Raw genomic sequence first — 19,250 nt, forward strand, 5'->3', positions numbered from 1 at the left:
GTAATACTTGGCCTTGTACTTGGTGGTCACATTGTTTAGATACAGGGAGACATGGTCCTTGCACTTGTCTCTGGAGATGGAGATGCTACTCATGATAGATGGGCTGTAGTAAGATCTGCCACCAGCATTTATGCATCCCCTCCATTCCAGCCTCTTCCCTGGAGGCTGGTAGATTCAGCCCCAATCATATACACCAGCGATGGAGAAGCATTCACACTCAACGTTTCTCAGCTAGCCGCCTCCCTTCTCATGTGGTCCTCACTTCACAGACATTCCTGGAAGATTCTTGATTATAAGAGAGAGTGTGGCCACCACAATTCTGCAAGACATGAGATGACGTTAATTTTAAATTTGTGCTCCTGGCAGGAGGTGATATACCTTTTGGTGAAGATCTAGTAGTTTCTGCACACTTTCTGACACAGATGTCCACCTCAGTGACCTGCGGAGCAAATTACATGAGAACAAACATAAGTATCACAGAGTTTGTGAATTATTGACCTAAACCAAATGGATTGCTAGTTATTTCTTTATATGAATGGGTTTATTGGAAATCAACAAAGACGTGCAGTTTGGGTCTGCAGCCATGGTGAGCCACATGCAAATTCCCAGCAATAACGTAGAGGCAAACACGCTTATAAAAGGGAAAAGGAAGCTTTGAGGGTGACAGCAATCCCAGAGTCCATGGGTGTCATTGGCTGAGCTGTGACAGTCTCTCATGGGCTGAGTTCTTGCCGGGAAAAAAGAGGCAGCATCCTTCTTCTCTTGGTGTAAATTATCATTGTCGGGTAGGTGAGCTCCCCCTTCCGGCCTCCTAACGGGATGTAATTGAGGTTTTTGTTCCTTTTAGTTTCACATTTCCCCCTTTTGATCCAGATTACTCTCTGAAAGCATCACTGATCAATAGTCAGGTTTTCCAGCTTCGGGGGCTTTTTGTTTCTCAATGCCACTAAGGGCCTTTCCTGGTTGTACTATCCCAGGTCAAAAAAATTGCACACATTAGAAACCTTTTGGTGAAGTTCCAGTTTTTTCTGACACAATGTATGTTGGTTATATTGGTATGGTGAGAAAAATTACAACTAAAAGGCTTCTAGACATACAGCCAATGAAAGTTTTGATATATGCTTTGTATGTTCTACATCTATCAGTTATCTATGGGTAAACTATCATTGCACAGGACATGCTGAGATACTTATTATCTATACAAGTACAGGTGGGAAGATGAAACCATTAAACCAATCAAGTCAGCTTTGTCCCAGCCTGGAGACTCAGGTCGAGCACAGAGAGACCTGGCCCCAGGTTCCACAATCCATGCAGACCATGCAGCATCCCTCCCCAGTCCCGGGTCTCTGCCAAGCTCCCGCCTTCAAACCCTGCCAAATGTCCTCTGGGGCGCACCACAACTCCAGTGATACACTGACATTAATTTCCAAACATACCACATTGTTCCTGCTATTCAGGTGAAAGGCATTGTGTGAAACAGGAGTGGGTTGGACTCTTCAGAATATCAGGAATTGCAGATTCTTGTGACAAACAAGAATCTTTGAGGGAAGATTGGATGTTGAATACAAGAGCTATTCAGGCTCTTAAATGTTTATAAATGGTGAAATATATATATATATATATATATATATATATATATATATATAATGCATATAATAATACAAGCTTTTAAACTTGAATTATTAGTTATTAGACATTTAATATCTTGTATAGTAACTCATATTTAAAACACGCGGTCATGAAGAAGTATTTCTGTGTAGCTGGTCCTAAAATAGTTGGAGGAACAGGGACACCCCTGACTCTGTGAAAAATGATTCAAGTTCAGGGACAAGAAAGTTCCCTGGAATCAATGTGGATGAGGCTTCCCGGGTCGGCAACCATCCGGTGGAGAATTCAGAGACAACCCCTCCATGTCCTCCTCTGCACCTGCTCCAGAATAGGGGCCCTGGCTTTCCTGGTGGTCCTCTGCATTTTCTGCTGAGAGTGAGCCCTCCTTGGTGGTCCCGCACACCCCCGCAGGCCTCCTTGTCCAGCTGCTGGGGCTCTGTGTCTGGAATCCCACTGATTTCCCCTCACTCTGTGTAGCTCACGAACACATGGTGGGTCCTCAGATATAACAGAGCCGGGCGTCACAGGGAACTGGTTCTCTGCTGTGTCTCTGCAGACAGACACTAATGTTTGCAGGGATACCATATACACTGTGTTATGGCCAGTCCCCAAACACCCCAGTCACTTCAGTCTTTCCCCTGGGGGGTGAGGGATGCAGTCCCAGCAGTCAGCACTGTCTGTGCTGCAGTGTCCAGAGACCGAGCAGGGAGGGAGAGGGTCTCCCATAGTCTTGGCCCGCCACCTGCACCAGCACCTGGGACAGGACACCTGGGGAAGGAGAAACAATGGACACCCACTTCACAGCCGTCACCCCGTAATTCCACCTACCTCAGAGCCAGGAGATGCTCACAGATGAGAGGTGCCAGCAAGAGGAGGAATGGCCAGAAGGATTTCATGTTGTTTGGGACTAAATTTTTGACTTTCAGAGAACTATGGCATTGAAGACAAGATCCCTGACTGTGAAGGGGACAAGGAGCGCTTAACCACACTTTAATCAGGCTTCTTGAAGTGCTTTCCTCAACTAGGTCTTGACTTCTAGGGTTTGGGTCCATCTTTGCCTAGTTTTATCAAGAAATCCGCTAAGTCAGGTTGGAGAGAATTCCTATACTTGTAATGGAATCACCCTCAATATCTGATCCCATTCAGCAAACCTGCTGTCTCCCAGGTGATGTCTGACTCCCATGGCCTCCCCTCCCTTTAGCAAGGATTCTCTGGAGCCAGAACCCCCTGCACTTGAAGTCTCCTCATCGTCAAGTTCCTTCCAGTCCAGCTCACCATTTTCTTGGCCATAAACCTCCATCTTACCACCTGTGCTTGGAATTGAGCCTAGTTTCCAAGGCTGCTTCAAATACCAAAAGTGAGACTGCATTCCTTCTACAAACATAATGTTTGTATTTGTAACATCAATATCAAGCTTACCACCGTGACTATGTAATTCATGCCCCAAAGAACTTTATCTGTCATAGACATTTTCCACGTCAGTCAGAACACAGCACTTTGGGCTTAGAGACACTAGCCTGTACTTCAGACCTACACATGGGGCCAGTTTAAGGGAGGACATTGTCAACTCATAGCACAAAAATGCAAAAACTATGTCAGTAAATGGATCACAAGAGGCTGACTTATTGGGAGTTGAAGCAAGAAGAAAGAGGCTTGACTGACCTCAGAAGGGAAGGTGTGTGTGCTGGGTGGTTCAAGTACTGGCCACATTGTAAACGTCCATGTGAGACTGTAAATACAACAGCCGCGTCCTTTAGGGCTGCAGATAGATTTCACTGAGTGTGTGAATTTACAAACATGGACTCCCTGAGTGATGAGGGTCACAGCATGCCTTACCATCGCGTGGAGCTTCTCAGGACGTTCACCAGGTTGGAGGATTTCAGACTCACCTTGAGAATTATGGTGTTGCCAGAGCTCCTTCCAGAAGTAGAAAAAGTATGCTAAATTTCTGAGTAAAACTGATATTTTCTGAAAGCAACATAAACCACAGCAATGAAAGATTAGAATATAGCAGAAGGTGTGTAGTAGAGCTGGTGGTCAGGAAAAGCAGCCCAGGGATTCTAACCAGAAATCCCCTCCCAGCCCCCCTGCACCTGCTCCTGGGCTCAGCCCTGTGCTCGGTGGGTCCTGAGCCCCCCTGGTGGGGATGGGCCCTGTGAAGGGAGGTTTGTGTCTGGGCTCACACGGACTTCCCCTCCCTGTGCCTCTTGCACAGTAACACACGGCCGTGTCCTCGGGGGTCACGGAGCTCAGCTGCAGGGAGATCTGGTTCTGGACGTGTCTCTGGAGATGGAGGTGCGGCTCTTGAGGGATGGGCTGTAGCCAGTGCTTCCACTGTAACTTATGCCTCCCATACATTGGAATCCTTTCCCTGGGGTCTGACGGATCCAGCTCCCGTAGTAACTGGTGATGGAGACCCCAGAGACAGCACAGGTGAGGGAGAGGGTCTGCAAGGGCTTCACCAGTCCTGGGCCCGACTCCTGCAGTGTCACGTCAGACAGCACACCTGGGCACAGGGAGAATCCGTCGTTGTTAGTCACCTGTCGTCACAACCATCCCCACACCCCCATGCCCTGCACCTGAGACCCTCACCTTGGGGAGCTGTCACCAGGCAGAGGAGAAGACCCCACAGCCTCATCTTCTTCAGGATCACAGCTCTGCCTTCCCAGAGACCTCACACCTGTCTGATGAGAGAGCTGTGAGCTGGCACAGCCCAAGCCTGGATTTTACAGTAGAGAATGGAGGCAAATTTGCATGTGGCGGAGCCCTGCTCTTATAAGTGGGGATGGAGGGAGGTCACGCTCCCTGTGGTCTTTCTGTGCCTGGGTGAGGTCTCTTTCCTGCCAGTCACTCAATATGTGAATCTGGGTTAGGGCAGCAACTGGTTTATGAGATACACTGAAATCAGGTTAAAACAGGACAAGACTTCCTAAGCAAAAGAATAAATGCTGGACGATTTCAAATCTCATGCGTTTTTCTAGTAGATATTAAAGCGGTTAGCATTTGTTCAGATGGTTTCTAAAAACCAGCACATTTATATATCTGCAAGTGTCAAAACTTCATATGTATATTTTCATACTTAATTTGTGTATATTGGTTTAAAATTCTCACAGTATAAAGAATGGTCCTTTGCAGTATATATGTTTTTGATTTAACTACCTACGACCTTACTGTAATCTGAATAACTACATCCCGAGCAGAGGAAGGTGCAGGCAGGGAGGACCCTTGATTACTGATGTTGGAAGTTTTATTATTCTGTCTACGATGCGCTGTGCAAAGTCCTCTCTTATGCCAGCTCATAGCATGTTGCAGAGGGCCCAATCTAATCACACCAGAAATAACCACACTTTTATATAAAGAAAACTTTGAAACTAAAGAAGTGACATTGCCCCTGTGTCACCCAGCCTCTTTCAGTGTTGACATGATGATGACAGAAGGTTAACCAACCTGCTGCCTTTGTCTCCTGTTATATTCGAAGCTGGAGCTCAGGGAGGGAAAATGAAGAGGGTTCGTAGCTTAAATTTGCTCAGAATAATGTCACCTTTGACCCTGACAGGAGTCCCTGACTCTCCAGCCTCCCTCTGCCCTGCTCCTGGGGCCCAGCCCTGAGGTGCGCGGGTCCAGGGCTCCCCACATAGTATATAAAGTTCTTAATACACTATGAACACCATCTTTTGTCAGACATGTGATTTGGAAAAACATTCTCCTAGTGCACATTTGCCTGTTCATTTCCTGAATGGTGTCTTCGGTGGGACACACGTTTTTAATGTTAACAGAGTCTAGTTTATCAGTAATTTCTGGAGTGGATCATTTTCTGATGTTTTATCTAAAACTTCCCAAAAATGGACAAGCTCTATTGTCCACGGGATGGAAAACCCTGACATGCACACAGAGGCACTAACACTGGCAGAGCCGAGCTGGTAAGAATCCCGTTGCAAGATAGACGGGGAAGCACGGATACACCTGACTCCAGGAAACAACGTCCCAAGTTCATAGACAGGGACGCTCCCTGGAATCATGATGCATGGAGCCTGTGGGGGAGGCAAGGGTCCCGTGGGGAGACCTCAGCTTCTGAGAGGAAGCCCCCCGGGACATCCCCTGCACCTACCCTGAAACTGGTCCTCTGGTTGCCTGGTGACCTGGGCGCCCCCTGGTGGCCGGAGCGGCCCCTGCAGGGAGGGGGTGTCTGGATGCACCCTGACCTCTGCCTGTCCTCCTGGGGCAGGAACGCAGGGCTGAGTCCTGGTTCCTCACGGGGCGGAGCTGCGAGGAGCCCTGAGTCTGTGATGTGTCCCTGGAGGTGCAGAGGCCTTTTGGAGAAACAGGATGCACCCTGTGCTTCCCAGAACCGAAGCCCCCAGCCCCTCCAGCCCTGTCCCTGGGGCTGAGGGATCCAGTGCCAGCAGTCAGCACTGTCTGTGATGGAGGATCAGAGGCTGAGCAGGGGAGGGAGAGGGTCTTCCATAGTCCTGGGCCCGCCACCTGCACCAGCACCTGGGACAGGACACCTGGGGAAGGAGAAACCATGAGACACCCACTTCACAGCCGTCACCCGGTAATTCCACCTTCCTCCGAGCCAGGAGATGCTCACAGCTGGGAGACGGAACCCAGAGGAGGAACGGTCGGAAGGTTTTCATGTGCTTTTTGATTCAGCCTTTGTCTTCATGTTCTGGACGACTTTTATATTGGAAACACGAATATCAGTCTCACAGCCCATGGCCATATAGCTCATGCCTGAATGAAGCTGACCTGTCACATATATCTTCTAAGTCCAGTCATGGCCGTTTCTGCATAGGGACACTACACTGTTCTTCAGCACTGTGCCTGGGGTCACGTTCAACAATTGTCCCAAATCACAGAAATGTGTAAAGCGTGGCACTAAGTTGGAGCAGAAATGTGCTCATTTTCATGACAGGAGTTGAAACAAAGAAAGAGCGTATCACCTTCACTGACCTCAGATGGGGATGTGTGTGTGTGTGTGTGTGTGTGTGTGTGTCTTGGGTGATTCAAGGAACCGGTCACACTGTACATGTCCCTGAATGACCAGGAAATGACGTATGTATTGTGGGTGGTAATAAAAGCTGCACGTGTGGAATCTGTAATGAGGGTCACTGCACCTGCAGTGCTGGTTGACTGTGGCATTAGAGCCTACAGCACTGCATGCCGCAGACGCCAACTGCTCTGTGCAGGTGACGGAAAGATGGAGGGTCTGTCTCTTCCTTCCACATCCACCAAAGCAAAAACATTAATAATCTTTAAAAATCTCCTGCACCTTCTCAAGACCTTCAACAGTTTCAACATTTACACTCACTGTGAAAATAATTGTGAGCCCCAGTGTTGTTTTCAGAGTATTTGAGAAAAAGAAAAAGAAAGCAAAAATAAAGACTTCGCTCCTTAGGATAATGTGTCGGTAATTCTGTGTGTGTCTGTGTGTGTGTGCCAGTGTCTCTGTGTGTGTGCAAACGTGTAAAAAATCAACTGAATGTCAATAAAAAATTTAAATGAAAATACACACACACACAATTTTCTGAGCATGACATAAACCACAACAATGAGACATTAGGACAGAGAAGAGGGTCTCTGGTGGAGCTCCTGGGCAGGGAGAGGAAGCCCAGGCTTTGACAAGTATCTCTCCAGCCTCCCCCCTGCACCTGCTCCTGGGCTCAGCTTTGTACTCAGTGGGTCCTGAGCACCCCCTGCTGGGGATGAGCTCTGGTGCAGGGAGGTTTGTGTCTGGGCTCACAGGGACTTCGCATCACTGTGCATCTTGCACAGAAATAGACGGCCGTGTCCTCGGGGGTCACGCTGCTCAGTGACATGGAGACTTGGCTCTTGGAGGTGTCCCTGGTGATGCTGAGCCGGGACTTCAGGGCTGAGTTATAATATGCGCTTCCACCGCTAGCCATAGCACCAAGACACTCCAGCCCCTTTCCTGGAGCCTGGCGGACCCAGCATACAGCATTGCTGGTAATTGAGAATCCGGAGACCGTGCAGGTGAGGGAGAGGGTCTGCGAGGGCTTCACCAGGCTGGGCCCCGACTCCTGCAGCTGCACCTGGGACAGGACACCTGTGGACACAGAGAAGCACCGGTGACTCCTGGGCTCAGAGGCAGCTTCCCCGTGTGTTCCTGTCTGAATCCCCGAGACACTCACCTCTGGGAGCTGACAGCAGAAAGAGGAAGAACCACAGTGGATTCATCTTCTTGCAGATGAGATTCACGCCTCCCAGAAAATCTCCTCAAGCTGGAGGAGAAGCCTGCATTTATGGGAACTGGTGCTTTGTTTTTACCTGGTGGCCTAAGGGGAGATTTGCATATGGGAGGGACCTTTGTATAAAAAGCAGAAAGTAGTGAAGGGAGGTCCCTGTGTCTGGGGCTCCCCCTGTGAGCGGTGTTCTGACTGTGCCCTCAGAGAACTCAGTCCCCACCTGGTCCCCCTCCCCGTGCCTGGAGGTCTCTTTGTCCAGGAATCAATTTATGCTGAAGGGCTGGTCAGGAAATCAGCTGTGGTCCAACTTCAATTATTAATTTTGGGAATAGTCTTTAATCCCATGGAGGTTTTTATCTTCACTTATCAAATACCCACCACACACTCAGGGTCCCAGTTAGACACAAACTCTTATGTTTTGCTTTTTATGGTAGCTAATGTTTATTTCCTCGATATGCAAATATTGGGGACAAAACCTACATGTAATCGTTAGTTGGGTAAAATTGAATGTTTAATTCACAATTTCTTTAGTGTCTCACTGAATGTAGGTGAGCATTTCTTCATCTGAAACAGCTTATATATTATCACGAGCTGCTCCGGAGGTGGATTTTTACATAAAAATTAAACATACACTTAGTTTTGTGGACAAGGTGTTCGTTTCTGATGAAATGGACATCGTTGCAACACGGCTGACTTGGCCAGTAGCCTGTCCAGCATTTTTCCTGTGCACAACTGAGTGTCTGCAGGGACACCGGGAACCTCAGGACCCCCTCCTTGTGGGTGGACATTGAGGAACCCCAAGGTTACCAAAGACTGAGAACAGACACTCCTGGACGCTGCTCAACCCTCCCATATGCAATGCTTGTGGCCTGGTCAACGTGCACAGGCTCACTCTTCCTAGAAGTGATTATTTCTTACTCTCTGTGTCTGACAGTGACATGGGAGCTCAGCTCACATAGTCCCCACCACCTTGGGTGAGACAACAGGCATGACACTTGGAAGTGAACCTTCACAGTGAATGGCTTGCAGAGGATGAGAGTGTCATGGTCAGAGGAAAGCCCCCACCTCAGAAAGCAGGTTCCCTGAAAACTCCACCTGAGAGCAGCTTTCCCGAGTCCCTGGGTCCCTGAGTGCTGGGATGGGGCGTGAGGTCATGTGAGTATGTAGAGCTGGAGAGCAGAGCACCGCTCCATCCCGTCTCCCTGTGGGCACAGAGGATGTGGCCTCAGCATCTGCATCTCAGTCTGCAAGGATGTGAGCTGGGAATCAGGTAGTCACAGCGTGTCTGAACTGTACAGTGGGTTTGCCAGGGGTGTGGGATGCTGTCATCAGTGTCATCCGTGGTGTCTTGTCTCCTGGGACCAGAAGTCCAAGGTGAGTCCCCATCTCTGACTGACACCCTTGTACATGTGACCCTGGCTCCACTCTGGCCTGAGATGTCACACCTGTGAGTCTGGGGAAGGTAAATGCTCCCTCAGACCAGTGATCTCAACTGTACACTGACTGATGTAGAACCTGCTGTCTGTGAGATGCCCTTTCCTCCATAGCATTTTGTGAACTGAGTCCCATATTGCTTCTATCATTTCAATAATATCACTAGAGTAAATTAAATAATAAATAACCTGCCTGCCTGAATGTAGATAATAGGAGAGTCAGCTAGAGCAGGATGAACAAGAGTCACAGGACAAGAATAGATCCTGTAATCTGGACCTGAAAAATAAGCCAAGATTCTGTGGGATGGGGGAGAGGAAGGGCTGTCATCGAACACCTAGAACCAGGTGAGCCCATTATTCTGCAGGTGGAATCAGGAGCTGCACTGGAACAGATGCCCGCACCTGACCTGGCCTTCATGAGCTGGTGGGGACAGGAGTCCCTGTCTAATTCACATTCATATAGAAGGAAATACAAGGGTGAGCCAAAAATTATCCGCCCTCTGGCTCTAAAGTTTATTTTAATTAACATTTAGCAAAGACAAGTACATCATCTTTTGACATCATCTCCTTGCTTTTCAATACACTTTGTCCATCCATCAACAAGCTTTCGTATTCCTTCATTAAAGAATGTTTTAGGCTGAGCTGTGAGCCACGAATGCACCACTGTGTTCACTTCATGAAAAGTGAATCTTGGTCCTCGCAGGGCTGCTTTCAGGGAACAAAACCAGAGAAAGTCTGATGGAGCAGGATCCTGAGTATGGGGACGATGTTTTTGTTTTGATTTGTTTTTTGGTTTGTTTTGGTTTGTTTTGTTTTCTTGATTTCCTTAAATTCAAATTATACCGATATATATATATTTTAACCTCTTTATTGGAATATAATTGCTTTACACTCTTGTACCAGCTTATGGATTACACCAAAGTCAATCAGCTGTATTTATACACATATCCGCAATTTTCCTCCCTCCCACAACGCCCCCCCACCCTCCCTGTCCTGGCTCTCTAAGGTATCACCCGTTATTGAGTTGATCTCCCTTTGTTATACAGAAACTCTCCACTGGCTCTTTTACGGTTAGTAGTGTAAATGTGTCTATGCTACTCTCTCACTTCATCTCAGCTTCCCCTTTGCCCCCTGTGCCCCCAAACTTATGTCCTCCAGTCCATTCTCTGTATCTGCATCCTTATTCTTGTCTTGTCACAGCGGTCATCAGTACCATCTTTGTTTTTCTTTTTTAGATTCTGTATATGTGAGTTAGCATAAAATATTTGTCTTTCTCTTTCTGGCTTACTTCACTCTGTTTGACAGACTCTAAGTCTATCCACCTCATTGCATATAGCTCCATTTCATTCCTTTCTATAGCTGAGTAATAGTCCATTGTATATATATATGCCACATCTTCTTTATCCATTCATTTGTTGATGGGCATTTAGGTTGTTTCCATGTCTTGGCTACTGTATATAGTGCTGCAATAAACATTATGGTACATGTTTCTTTTCGGATTATGGTTTTCTCTGGGTGTATGCCCAGTAGAGGGATTACTGGGTCATAGGGTAGTTCTATTTGTAGTTTTTTAAGGAACCTCCAAACTGTGTTCCATAGTGGCTGTACCAACTTACATTCCCACCCACAATGAAGGAGAGTTCCCTTTTCTCCACACCCTGTCCAATATATGTTGCTTTTAGATTTTGTGATGATGGCCATTCTGACCGGTGTGAGGTGATACCTCATTGTGGCTTTGACTTGCATTTCTCTAATAATTAGTGATGTAGAGCATCTTTTCATGTGTTTGTTGGTCACCTGTCTGTCTTCTTGGAGAAATGTCTATTTAGGTCTCCTGCCCATTTGTGGATTGGATTATTTGCTTTTTTGGTATTAAGCTGCATGAGCTGCTTGTATATTTTGGAGGTTGATCCTTTGTCCATTACTTCATTGGTAAGTATCTTTTCCCATTCTGAGGGTTGTCTTCTTGCCTTGTTTATGGTTTCTTTGGCTGTGCAAAAGCTTTTAACTTTCATTAGGTCCCATTTGTTTATTTTTGATTTCATTTCCATGATTCTAGGAGGTGGGTCGAAAAGAATCTTGCTTTGATTTATGTCACAGAGTGTTGTGCCTATGTTTTCCTCTTGTTCAACTCAAGAAATCCACTGTGATACTTTTGCAATGGCTGAATGTAGAGGAGATTTAGACAAGGGAAAATCTGCATCTCTAACTGTGACTCTCTGCCTTTCATACTGAGACATTTGTTTCCTTTATTTCAAAAACCATCACGGTGAATGTGTAAGCACAAAAGCATGGGTCCAGAGATGTTCCCCAGGGAGAACTGCTCTATGGAGAGGAAGCCCCAGCTCCTGACAGGAAACCAGCCCTTAAATACCATCTGCACCTGCTCCTGTGGCTGAAGGCAAAATTATTGAATCCTATGTGCTGCCCCAAGGAGGTGTGCTGAGCACCTCCTGCGTCCCCCTCCTGTCTCCCTGCAGGAGGTGTGTGTCTGGGCTCACACAGACGTCCCAGCACTGTGTCTCTCACACGGGAATACACGGCCGTGTCCTCGGCTCTCAGGCTGTTCATTTGTGGAGTCACCACGTTCTTGGCATTGTCCCTGGAGATGGTGAACCAGCCCTTCACAGAATCTGCATAGTGTGTGCTACCACCACTATTAATGCATGAGACCCACTGCAGCCCCTTCCCTGGAGCCTGGTGGACCCAGTTCATCCAGGAGCTACTAATGGTGAATCCAGAGGCTGCACATGGGGGTCTCAGAGTCTCCCCAGGCGGCACCAAGCCTCTCCCACACTCCACCAGCTGCTCCTCACACTGGACCCCTGCAAACACAGAGACCTCCTGCTCAGGACACTGTCACTCATCCACTCTTTTCCTCAATCATATCCACTCACATCTTCAGTATCTCTTGTTCTCCATAAATCCTCTTGTAAAATAACAGCAAGCACAACCCAGCTCAGCCCAAACTCCATGATGTGTCATCTGAGTTCAGTCCTGATCCCTGGCTGAGAGCACCTGGGGATCCTGGGGCTGGGGCTCCTCCCCCAGAGCTGCAGGATCAGGCCCGGGCTGGTTTTCATCAGCAGAGGGAGGACCTTATTTGCATGTCCTCTGATGATACAGCAATCATGGGGGTGGTCTCTTTAGAGAGGACCGTGTCTGAGAGCAGATGTGTGCATTCCAGCTGATTTTGGAGGCACAGATACAATTTTCTGGATGAATAACTACAAGCAGAAGTACAGATGGACTGGGGTACATTTTCAAGATCTCATATGTAGTGAGGGTAGCCCCAGCATCTGAGCCTATGCTCTTTGCCACTGAACCCGATTGCTCTCAGAACCCACGTCAAGCCACAAGAAGAGGTACCCAGTGAGGAATGCAGAACCCTCTCCGTGTAATGAGATTGGGTCTTCCTTCGCTGTATTTATTATTGAGTGTTTTCCTAGAGGATGTGTAGAGGAACAAGGCGCATGCAGGTACATTGGTGTCTGACATTCAAGTGACACCATCTGGGTCTCTAAAGCTCCTTCCCTGTACATGTATTTGGTTATTTGTAGTGTCGAGTTCTAACTGACATATAAGACTGTGCACATATTTACCATGTATATTTTTTTAAGTATTGCCATGTGTGTACAGCATGGAAACATCACAGACACCAAACTAGTGACTCCATCTTTCACCCCAAAATCTTTCCCGTTGCTCCTCTGTAATTTCTCCCTCCCACTCCACCCCCTTCCCACCCTGTCCCAGGAAATGTGTGTGTGCTGTGTTTGAATCAGGCAGGCACTGGTTTTAGTGCTGAGTTGTATCCAATGTGTGAATGCTCCTCCTTTACTTTTGTGCTCACCTTTGATGGTGTCTGCATGTTCCCTGTGACTGGCTACATATGTATAGATGCTACACAGGGAACCCCCACGCTCCCATCCCCTTTTCCCCCATGAACGTTCTGTCTCCAATAAGGAGTGTGAACTGAGAACACCTCGGATGGTCACAACAAAGACACAGACTCAGGAAAAGGAAGCTCAGCCATAGGATGTAGATGCCTCACCTGTCCCCACACCTACCCCACACCAACAGGGGTCTTCTACAAAAGAGGGCAAGAAATCAAGGAAAGACATGCATCTCCCTCCTGCTTTATGAAAACTCTAGGGAATCTCCAAGTAAACAAAGGACACAAAAGCAAGGACATCAGAGGAAAATCTAGCTCACACTATGGCTTGTCTTTCATCCCCTTTGCCTAGAGTTTGAAAGAGACAAGGTTTGAAATTTTAATCCCAATGTCTCAACATTTCTTTCATGACTCATGACTTTGCATCATCTCACTAGTTTATGACATTTCATTTTTCTTTTCAAACCTATGAGAGCTCTATAATCTGCTCTCAAGCCCTGCCATTCCTGCTTAGACTCATTAGTGAGCCTCACGGTGTCTGGCACTTGGCGGAGGAGCTGGGAAGAGTGAGAGGGGTTCTAAGTGCTTGGAGCTCGTGGTCTAGGACAGCCTTAGTGAGAAATGCACGGTAGGAAATACAGGTCAGTGTTGAGATTGGTTTCCTGGGACAATCAACGGACAGGAGAGGGTGGGCAGGGCTCAGGTCTCTGTCCAGCAGGTTCTCATTATCTTTGTGGATTCTCTGCATGGAAGTTGATATATTAGAACATGGCCCCCGAAACTGCTTTCAGAGCCCTGCCCAGAAGCTGCCCCAGCAGTGCTAGGATGGGAATATGTCCCTTTGCTTATCATCCTGCCTGATTCATGTGGAAATTTGAGAGCTGCATCCCTCAGGTGGGCTGCTTCTCCACCCAAGAGATGCAGACATGGATACAGATGAGGGCAATCCCTGATCAGCAGTGTCCACCCCAGTGGATGACCAGTGGTAGTATACAGTGCATCTGGGAGAACAAGACCCCTTGGGGCAGCTGTCCATGGCAGATTCTCATAACCATGTGGAGGTCGTGTGTGCCTTTCGAAGGGCAGAAGTCATGAGCTGAGCTCAGGGAGTGACTGGACTGTGCTGGTCTTTCTCAGATCATAAGTACCCTCAGAATATACCTTTTGTCAGTATTAAAATAAATATATGGGGACTTAAGAAATGTCCCTATTCAGGGGTGATATCTCATTTCCAAACACATGATGTTACCTCCTCATTTGGTGTTTACATAAAAAAATATAAAATTAGATCTGGTAGGAAACCTGAAATGTCCCTGGGGTCAGCTGAGAGCCTGTAAAGAAAATCACTGATTCCAACAGGAAGCCTCTTCCTTAACCCACTGTGTATTTGCTCCCGGGTCTGGAATTTGTGCTGTTTGGTCCTGAGTGCCCCATGTGGGTCCTGGAAATCCCCTGAAGCCCAGCACCTTCTGTGTCCCTGCAGGCAGGTTTTGTTGGGGCCCACATTGACTCCCCCTCAGTGTGAATCTTGCACAGTAATACTTCGCCTTGTACTTGGTGGTCACAATGTTTAGATACAGGGAGACATGGTCCTTGCACTTGTCTCTGGAGATGGAGATGCTACTCATGACAGATGGGCTGTAATAAGAGCTGCCACCAGCTTTTACACATCCCCTCCATTCCAGCCTCTTTCCTGGAGGCTGGTGGAATCAACCCCAATCATATACACTAGCGATGGAGAAACATTCACACTCAACGTTTCTCAGCTAGCCACCTCCCTTCTCATGTGGTCCTCACTTCACAGACATTCCTGGAAGATTCTTGTTTATAAGAGAGAGTGTGGCCACCACAATTCTGCAAGACATGAGATGACGTTAATTTTAACTTTGTGCTCCTGACAGGAGGTGATATACCTTTTGGTGAAGATCTAGTAGTTTCTGCACACTTTCTGACACAGATGTCCACCTCAGTGACCTGCAGAGCAAATTACATGAGAACAAACATAAGTGCCAAAGAGTTTGTGAATTATTGAGCTAAACCAAATGGATTGCTAGTTATTTCTTTATATGAATGGGTTTATTGGACATCAACAAAGACGTGCAGTTTGGGTCTGCAGCCATGGTGAGCCACATGCAAATTCCCAGCAATAACGTAGAGGCAAACACACTTATAAAAGGGAAAAGGAAGCTTTGAGGGTGACAGCAAACCCAGAGTCCATGGGTGTCATTGGCTGAGCTGTGATAGTCTCTCATGGGCTGAGTTCTTGCTGGGAAAAAAGAGGCAGCATCCGTCTTCTCTTGGTGTAAGTTAGCATTGTCGGGTAGGAGAGCTCCCCCTTCCGGCCTCCTAACGGGATGTAATTGAGGATTTTGTTCCTTTTAGTTTCACATTTCCCCCTTTTGATCCAGATTACTCTCTGAAAGCATCACTGATCAATAGTCAGGTTTTCCAGCTTCGGGGGCTTTTTGTTTCTCAATGCCACTAAGGGCCTTTCCTGGTTGTACTATCCCAGGTCAAAAAAATTGCACACATTAGAAACCTTTTGGTGAAGTTCCAGTCTTTTCTGACACAATGTATGTTGGTTATATTGGTATGGTGAGAAAAATTACAACTAACAGGCTTCTAGACATACAGCCAATGAAAGTTTTGATATATGCTTTATATGTTCTACATCTATCAGTTATCTATGGGTAAACTATCATTGCACAGGACATGCTGAGATACTTATTATCTATAGAAGTACAGGTGGGAAGATGAAACCATTAAACCAATCAAGTCAGCTTTGTCCGAGCCTGGAGACTCAGGTCGAGCACAGAGAGACCTGGCCCCAGGTTCCACAATCCATGCAGACCATGCAGCATCCCTCCCCAGTCCCGGGTCTCTGCCAAGCTCCCGCCTTCAAACCCTGCCAAATGTCCTCTGGGGCGCACCACAACTCCAGTGATACACTGACATTAATTTCCAAACATACCACATTGTTCCTGCTATTCAGGTGAAAGGCATTGTGTGAAACAGGAGTGGGTTGGACTCTTCAGAATATCAGGAATTGCAGATTCTTGTGACAAACAAGAATCTTTGAGGGAAGATTGGATGTTGAATACAAGAGCTATTCAGGCTCTTAAATGTTTATAAATGGTGAAATATATATATATTATATATATATAATGCATATAATAATACAAGCTTTTAAACTTGTATTATTAGTTATTAGACTTTTAATATCTTGTGTAGTAACTCGTATTTAAAAACACGCGGTCATGAAGAAGTATCTCTGTGTAGCTGGTCCTTAAATAGTTGGAGGAACAGGGACACCCCTGACTCTGTGAAAAATGAATCAAGTTCAGGGACGAGAAAGTTTCCCGGAATCACTGTGGATGAGGCTTCCCGGGTCGGCAACCATCCGGTGGAGAATTCAGAGACAACCCCTCCATGTCCTCCTCTGCACCTGCTCCAGAATAGGGGCCCTGGCTTTCCTGGTGGTCCTCTGCATTTTCTGCTGAGAGTGAGCCCTCCTTGGTGGTCCCGCACACCCCCGCAGGCCTCCTTGTCCAGCTGCTGGGGCTCTGTGTCTGGAATCCCACTGATTTCCCCTCACTCTGTGTAGCTCACGAACACATGGTGGGTCCTCAGATATAACAGAGCCGGGCGTCACAGGGAACTGGTTCTCTGCTGTGTCTCTGCAGACAGACACTAATGTTTGCAGGGATACCATATACACTGGGTTATGGCCAGTCCCCAAACACCCCAGTCACTTCAGTCTTTCCCCTGGGGGGTGAGGGATGCAGTCCCAGCAGTCAGCACTGTCTGTGATGCAGTGTCCAGAGACCGAGCAGGGAGGGAGAGGGTCTCCCAGAGTCTTGGGCCCGCCACCTGCACCAGCACCTGGGACAGGACACCTGGGGAAGGAGAAACAATGGACACACACTTCACAGCCGTTACCCCATAATTCCACCTTTCTCAGAGCCAGGAGATGCTCACAGATGAGAGGTGCCAGCAAGAGAAGGAATGACCAGAAGGATTTCATGTTGTTTGGGACTAAATTTTTGACTTTCAGAGAACTATGGCATTGAAGACAAGATCCCTGACTGTGAAGGGGACAAGGGCCTCTTAACCACACTTTAATCAGGCTTCTTGAAGTGCTTTCCTCAACTAGGTCTTGACTTCTAGGGTTTGGGTCCATCTTTGCCTAGTTTTATCAAGAAATCTGCTAAGACAGGTTAGAGAGAATTCCTATACTTGAAATGGAATCACCCTCAATATCTGATCCCATTCAGCAAACCTGCTGTCTCCCAGGTGATGTCTGACTCCCATGGCCTCCCCTCCCATTAGCAAGAATTCTCCGGAGCCGGAACCCCCTGCACTTGAATTCTCCTCATCGTCGAGTTCCTTCCAGTCCAGCTCACCATCTTCTTGGACTTAAACCTCCATTTTACCACTTGTGTTTGGATTTAAGCCTAGTTTCCAAGGCTGCCTCAAATACCAAAAGTGAGACTGCATTCTTTTTACAAACATAATGTTTGTATTTGTAACGTCAATATCAAGCTTACCACCGTGACTATGTAATTCATGCCCCAAAGAACTTTTTCTGTCATAGACATTTTCAACTTCAATCAGAACACAGCACTTTGGGCTTAGAGACACCAGCCTGTACTTCAGACCTACACATGGGGCCAGTTTTAGTGAGGACATTATCAACTCATAGCACAAAAATGCAAAAACTATGTCAGTAAATGGATCACAAGAGGCTGACTTATTGGGAGTTGAAGCAAGAAGGAAGAGGCTTGACTGACCTCAGGAGGGAAGGTGTGTGTGCTGGGTGGTTCAAGTGCTGGTCACATTGTAAACGTCCATGTGAGACTGTAAATACAACAGCCACATCCTTTAGGGCTGCAGATAGATTTCACTGAGTGTGTGAAGTTACAAACATGGACTCCCTGAGTGATGAGGTTCACTGCATGACTTACGATCGCGTGGAGTTTCTCAGGACGTTCACCAGGTTGGAGGATTTCAGACTCACCTTGAGAATTATGGTGTTGCCAGAGCTCCTTCCAGAAGTAGAAAAAGTATGCTAAATTTCTGAGTAAAACTGATATTTTCTGAAAGCAACATAAACCACAGCAATGAAAGATTAGAATACAGCAGAAGTTCTGTAGTAGAGCTGGTGGTCAGGGAAAGGAGCCCAGGGATTCTAACCAGAAACCCCCTCCCAGCCTATCTGCACCTGCTCCTGCGCTCAGCCCTGTGCTCGGTGGGTCCTGAGCCCCCCTGGTGGGGATGGGCCCCGTGCAGGGAGGTTTGTGTCTGGGCTCACACAGAATTCCCCTCACTGTGCCGCTTGCACAGTAATACACGGCCGTGTCCTCGGGGGTCACAGAGCTCAGCTGCAGGGAGATCTGGTTCTTGGATGTGTCTCTGGAGATGGAGGTGCGGTTCTTGAGGGATGGGCTGTAGCCAGTGCTTCCACTGTAACTTATGCCTCCCATACATCGGAATCCCTTCCCTGTGGTCTGACGGATCCTGCTCCCGCAGAAACTGGTGATGGAGACTCCAGAGACAGCACAGGTGAGGAAGAGGGTCTGCGAGGGCTTCACCAGTCCTGGGCCCGACTCCTGCAGTGTCACGTCAGACAGCACACCTGGGCACAGGGAGAATCCGTCGTTGTTAGTCACCTGTCGTCACAACCACCCCCACACCCCCATGCCCTGCACCTGAGACCCTCACCTTGGGGAGCTGTCACCAGGCAGAGGAGAAGACCCCACAGCCTCATCTTCTTCAGGATCACAGCTCTGCCTTCCCAAAGACCTCACACCTGTCTGATGAGAGAGCTGTGAGCTGGCACAGCCCAAGGCTGGATTTTACCCTAGTGCTTGAGCGAAAATTTGCATGTGGCGGAGCCCTGCTCTTATAAGTGGGGATGGAGGGAGGTCACGCTCCCTGTGGTCTTTCTGTGCCTGGGTGAGGTCTCTTTCCTGCCAGTCACTCAATATGTGAATCTGGGTTAGGGCAGCAACTGGTTTATGAGATACACTGAAATCAGGTTAAAACAGGACAAGACTTCCTAAGCATAAGAATAAATGCTGGACGATTTCAAATCTCATGCATTTTTCTAGT

The 19,250-nt window shown here is 47.5% G+C and overlaps 1 pseudogene and 1 gene segment (V, D, J or C); both read right to left on the reverse strand.

The window, feature by feature from the left end:
* Nucleotides 1-2,275: 2,275 nt before the first annotated feature.
* Nucleotides 2,276-4,246, reverse strand: LOC130852032 (immunoglobulin heavy variable 4-59-like; annotated as a pseudogene).
* A 3,037-nt stretch (nucleotides 4,247-7,283) lies between these two features.
* On the reverse strand, nucleotides 7,284-7,848 carry LOC130852033 (immunoglobulin heavy variable 4-38-2-like). The segment is given in 2 exon segments: nucleotides 7,284-7,675; nucleotides 7,761-7,848. Coding segments are annotated over 2 exon segments (438 nt in total).
* Nucleotides 7,849-19,250: the final 11,402 nt, after the last annotated feature.

Source organism: Hippopotamus amphibius, chromosome 4, assembly GCF_030028045.1.
Source record: "Hippopotamus amphibius kiboko isolate mHipAmp2 chromosome 4, mHipAmp2.hap2, whole genome shotgun sequence".
In the NCBI taxonomy this organism is placed as follows: domain Eukaryota; kingdom Metazoa; phylum Chordata; class Mammalia; order Artiodactyla; family Hippopotamidae; genus Hippopotamus; species Hippopotamus amphibius.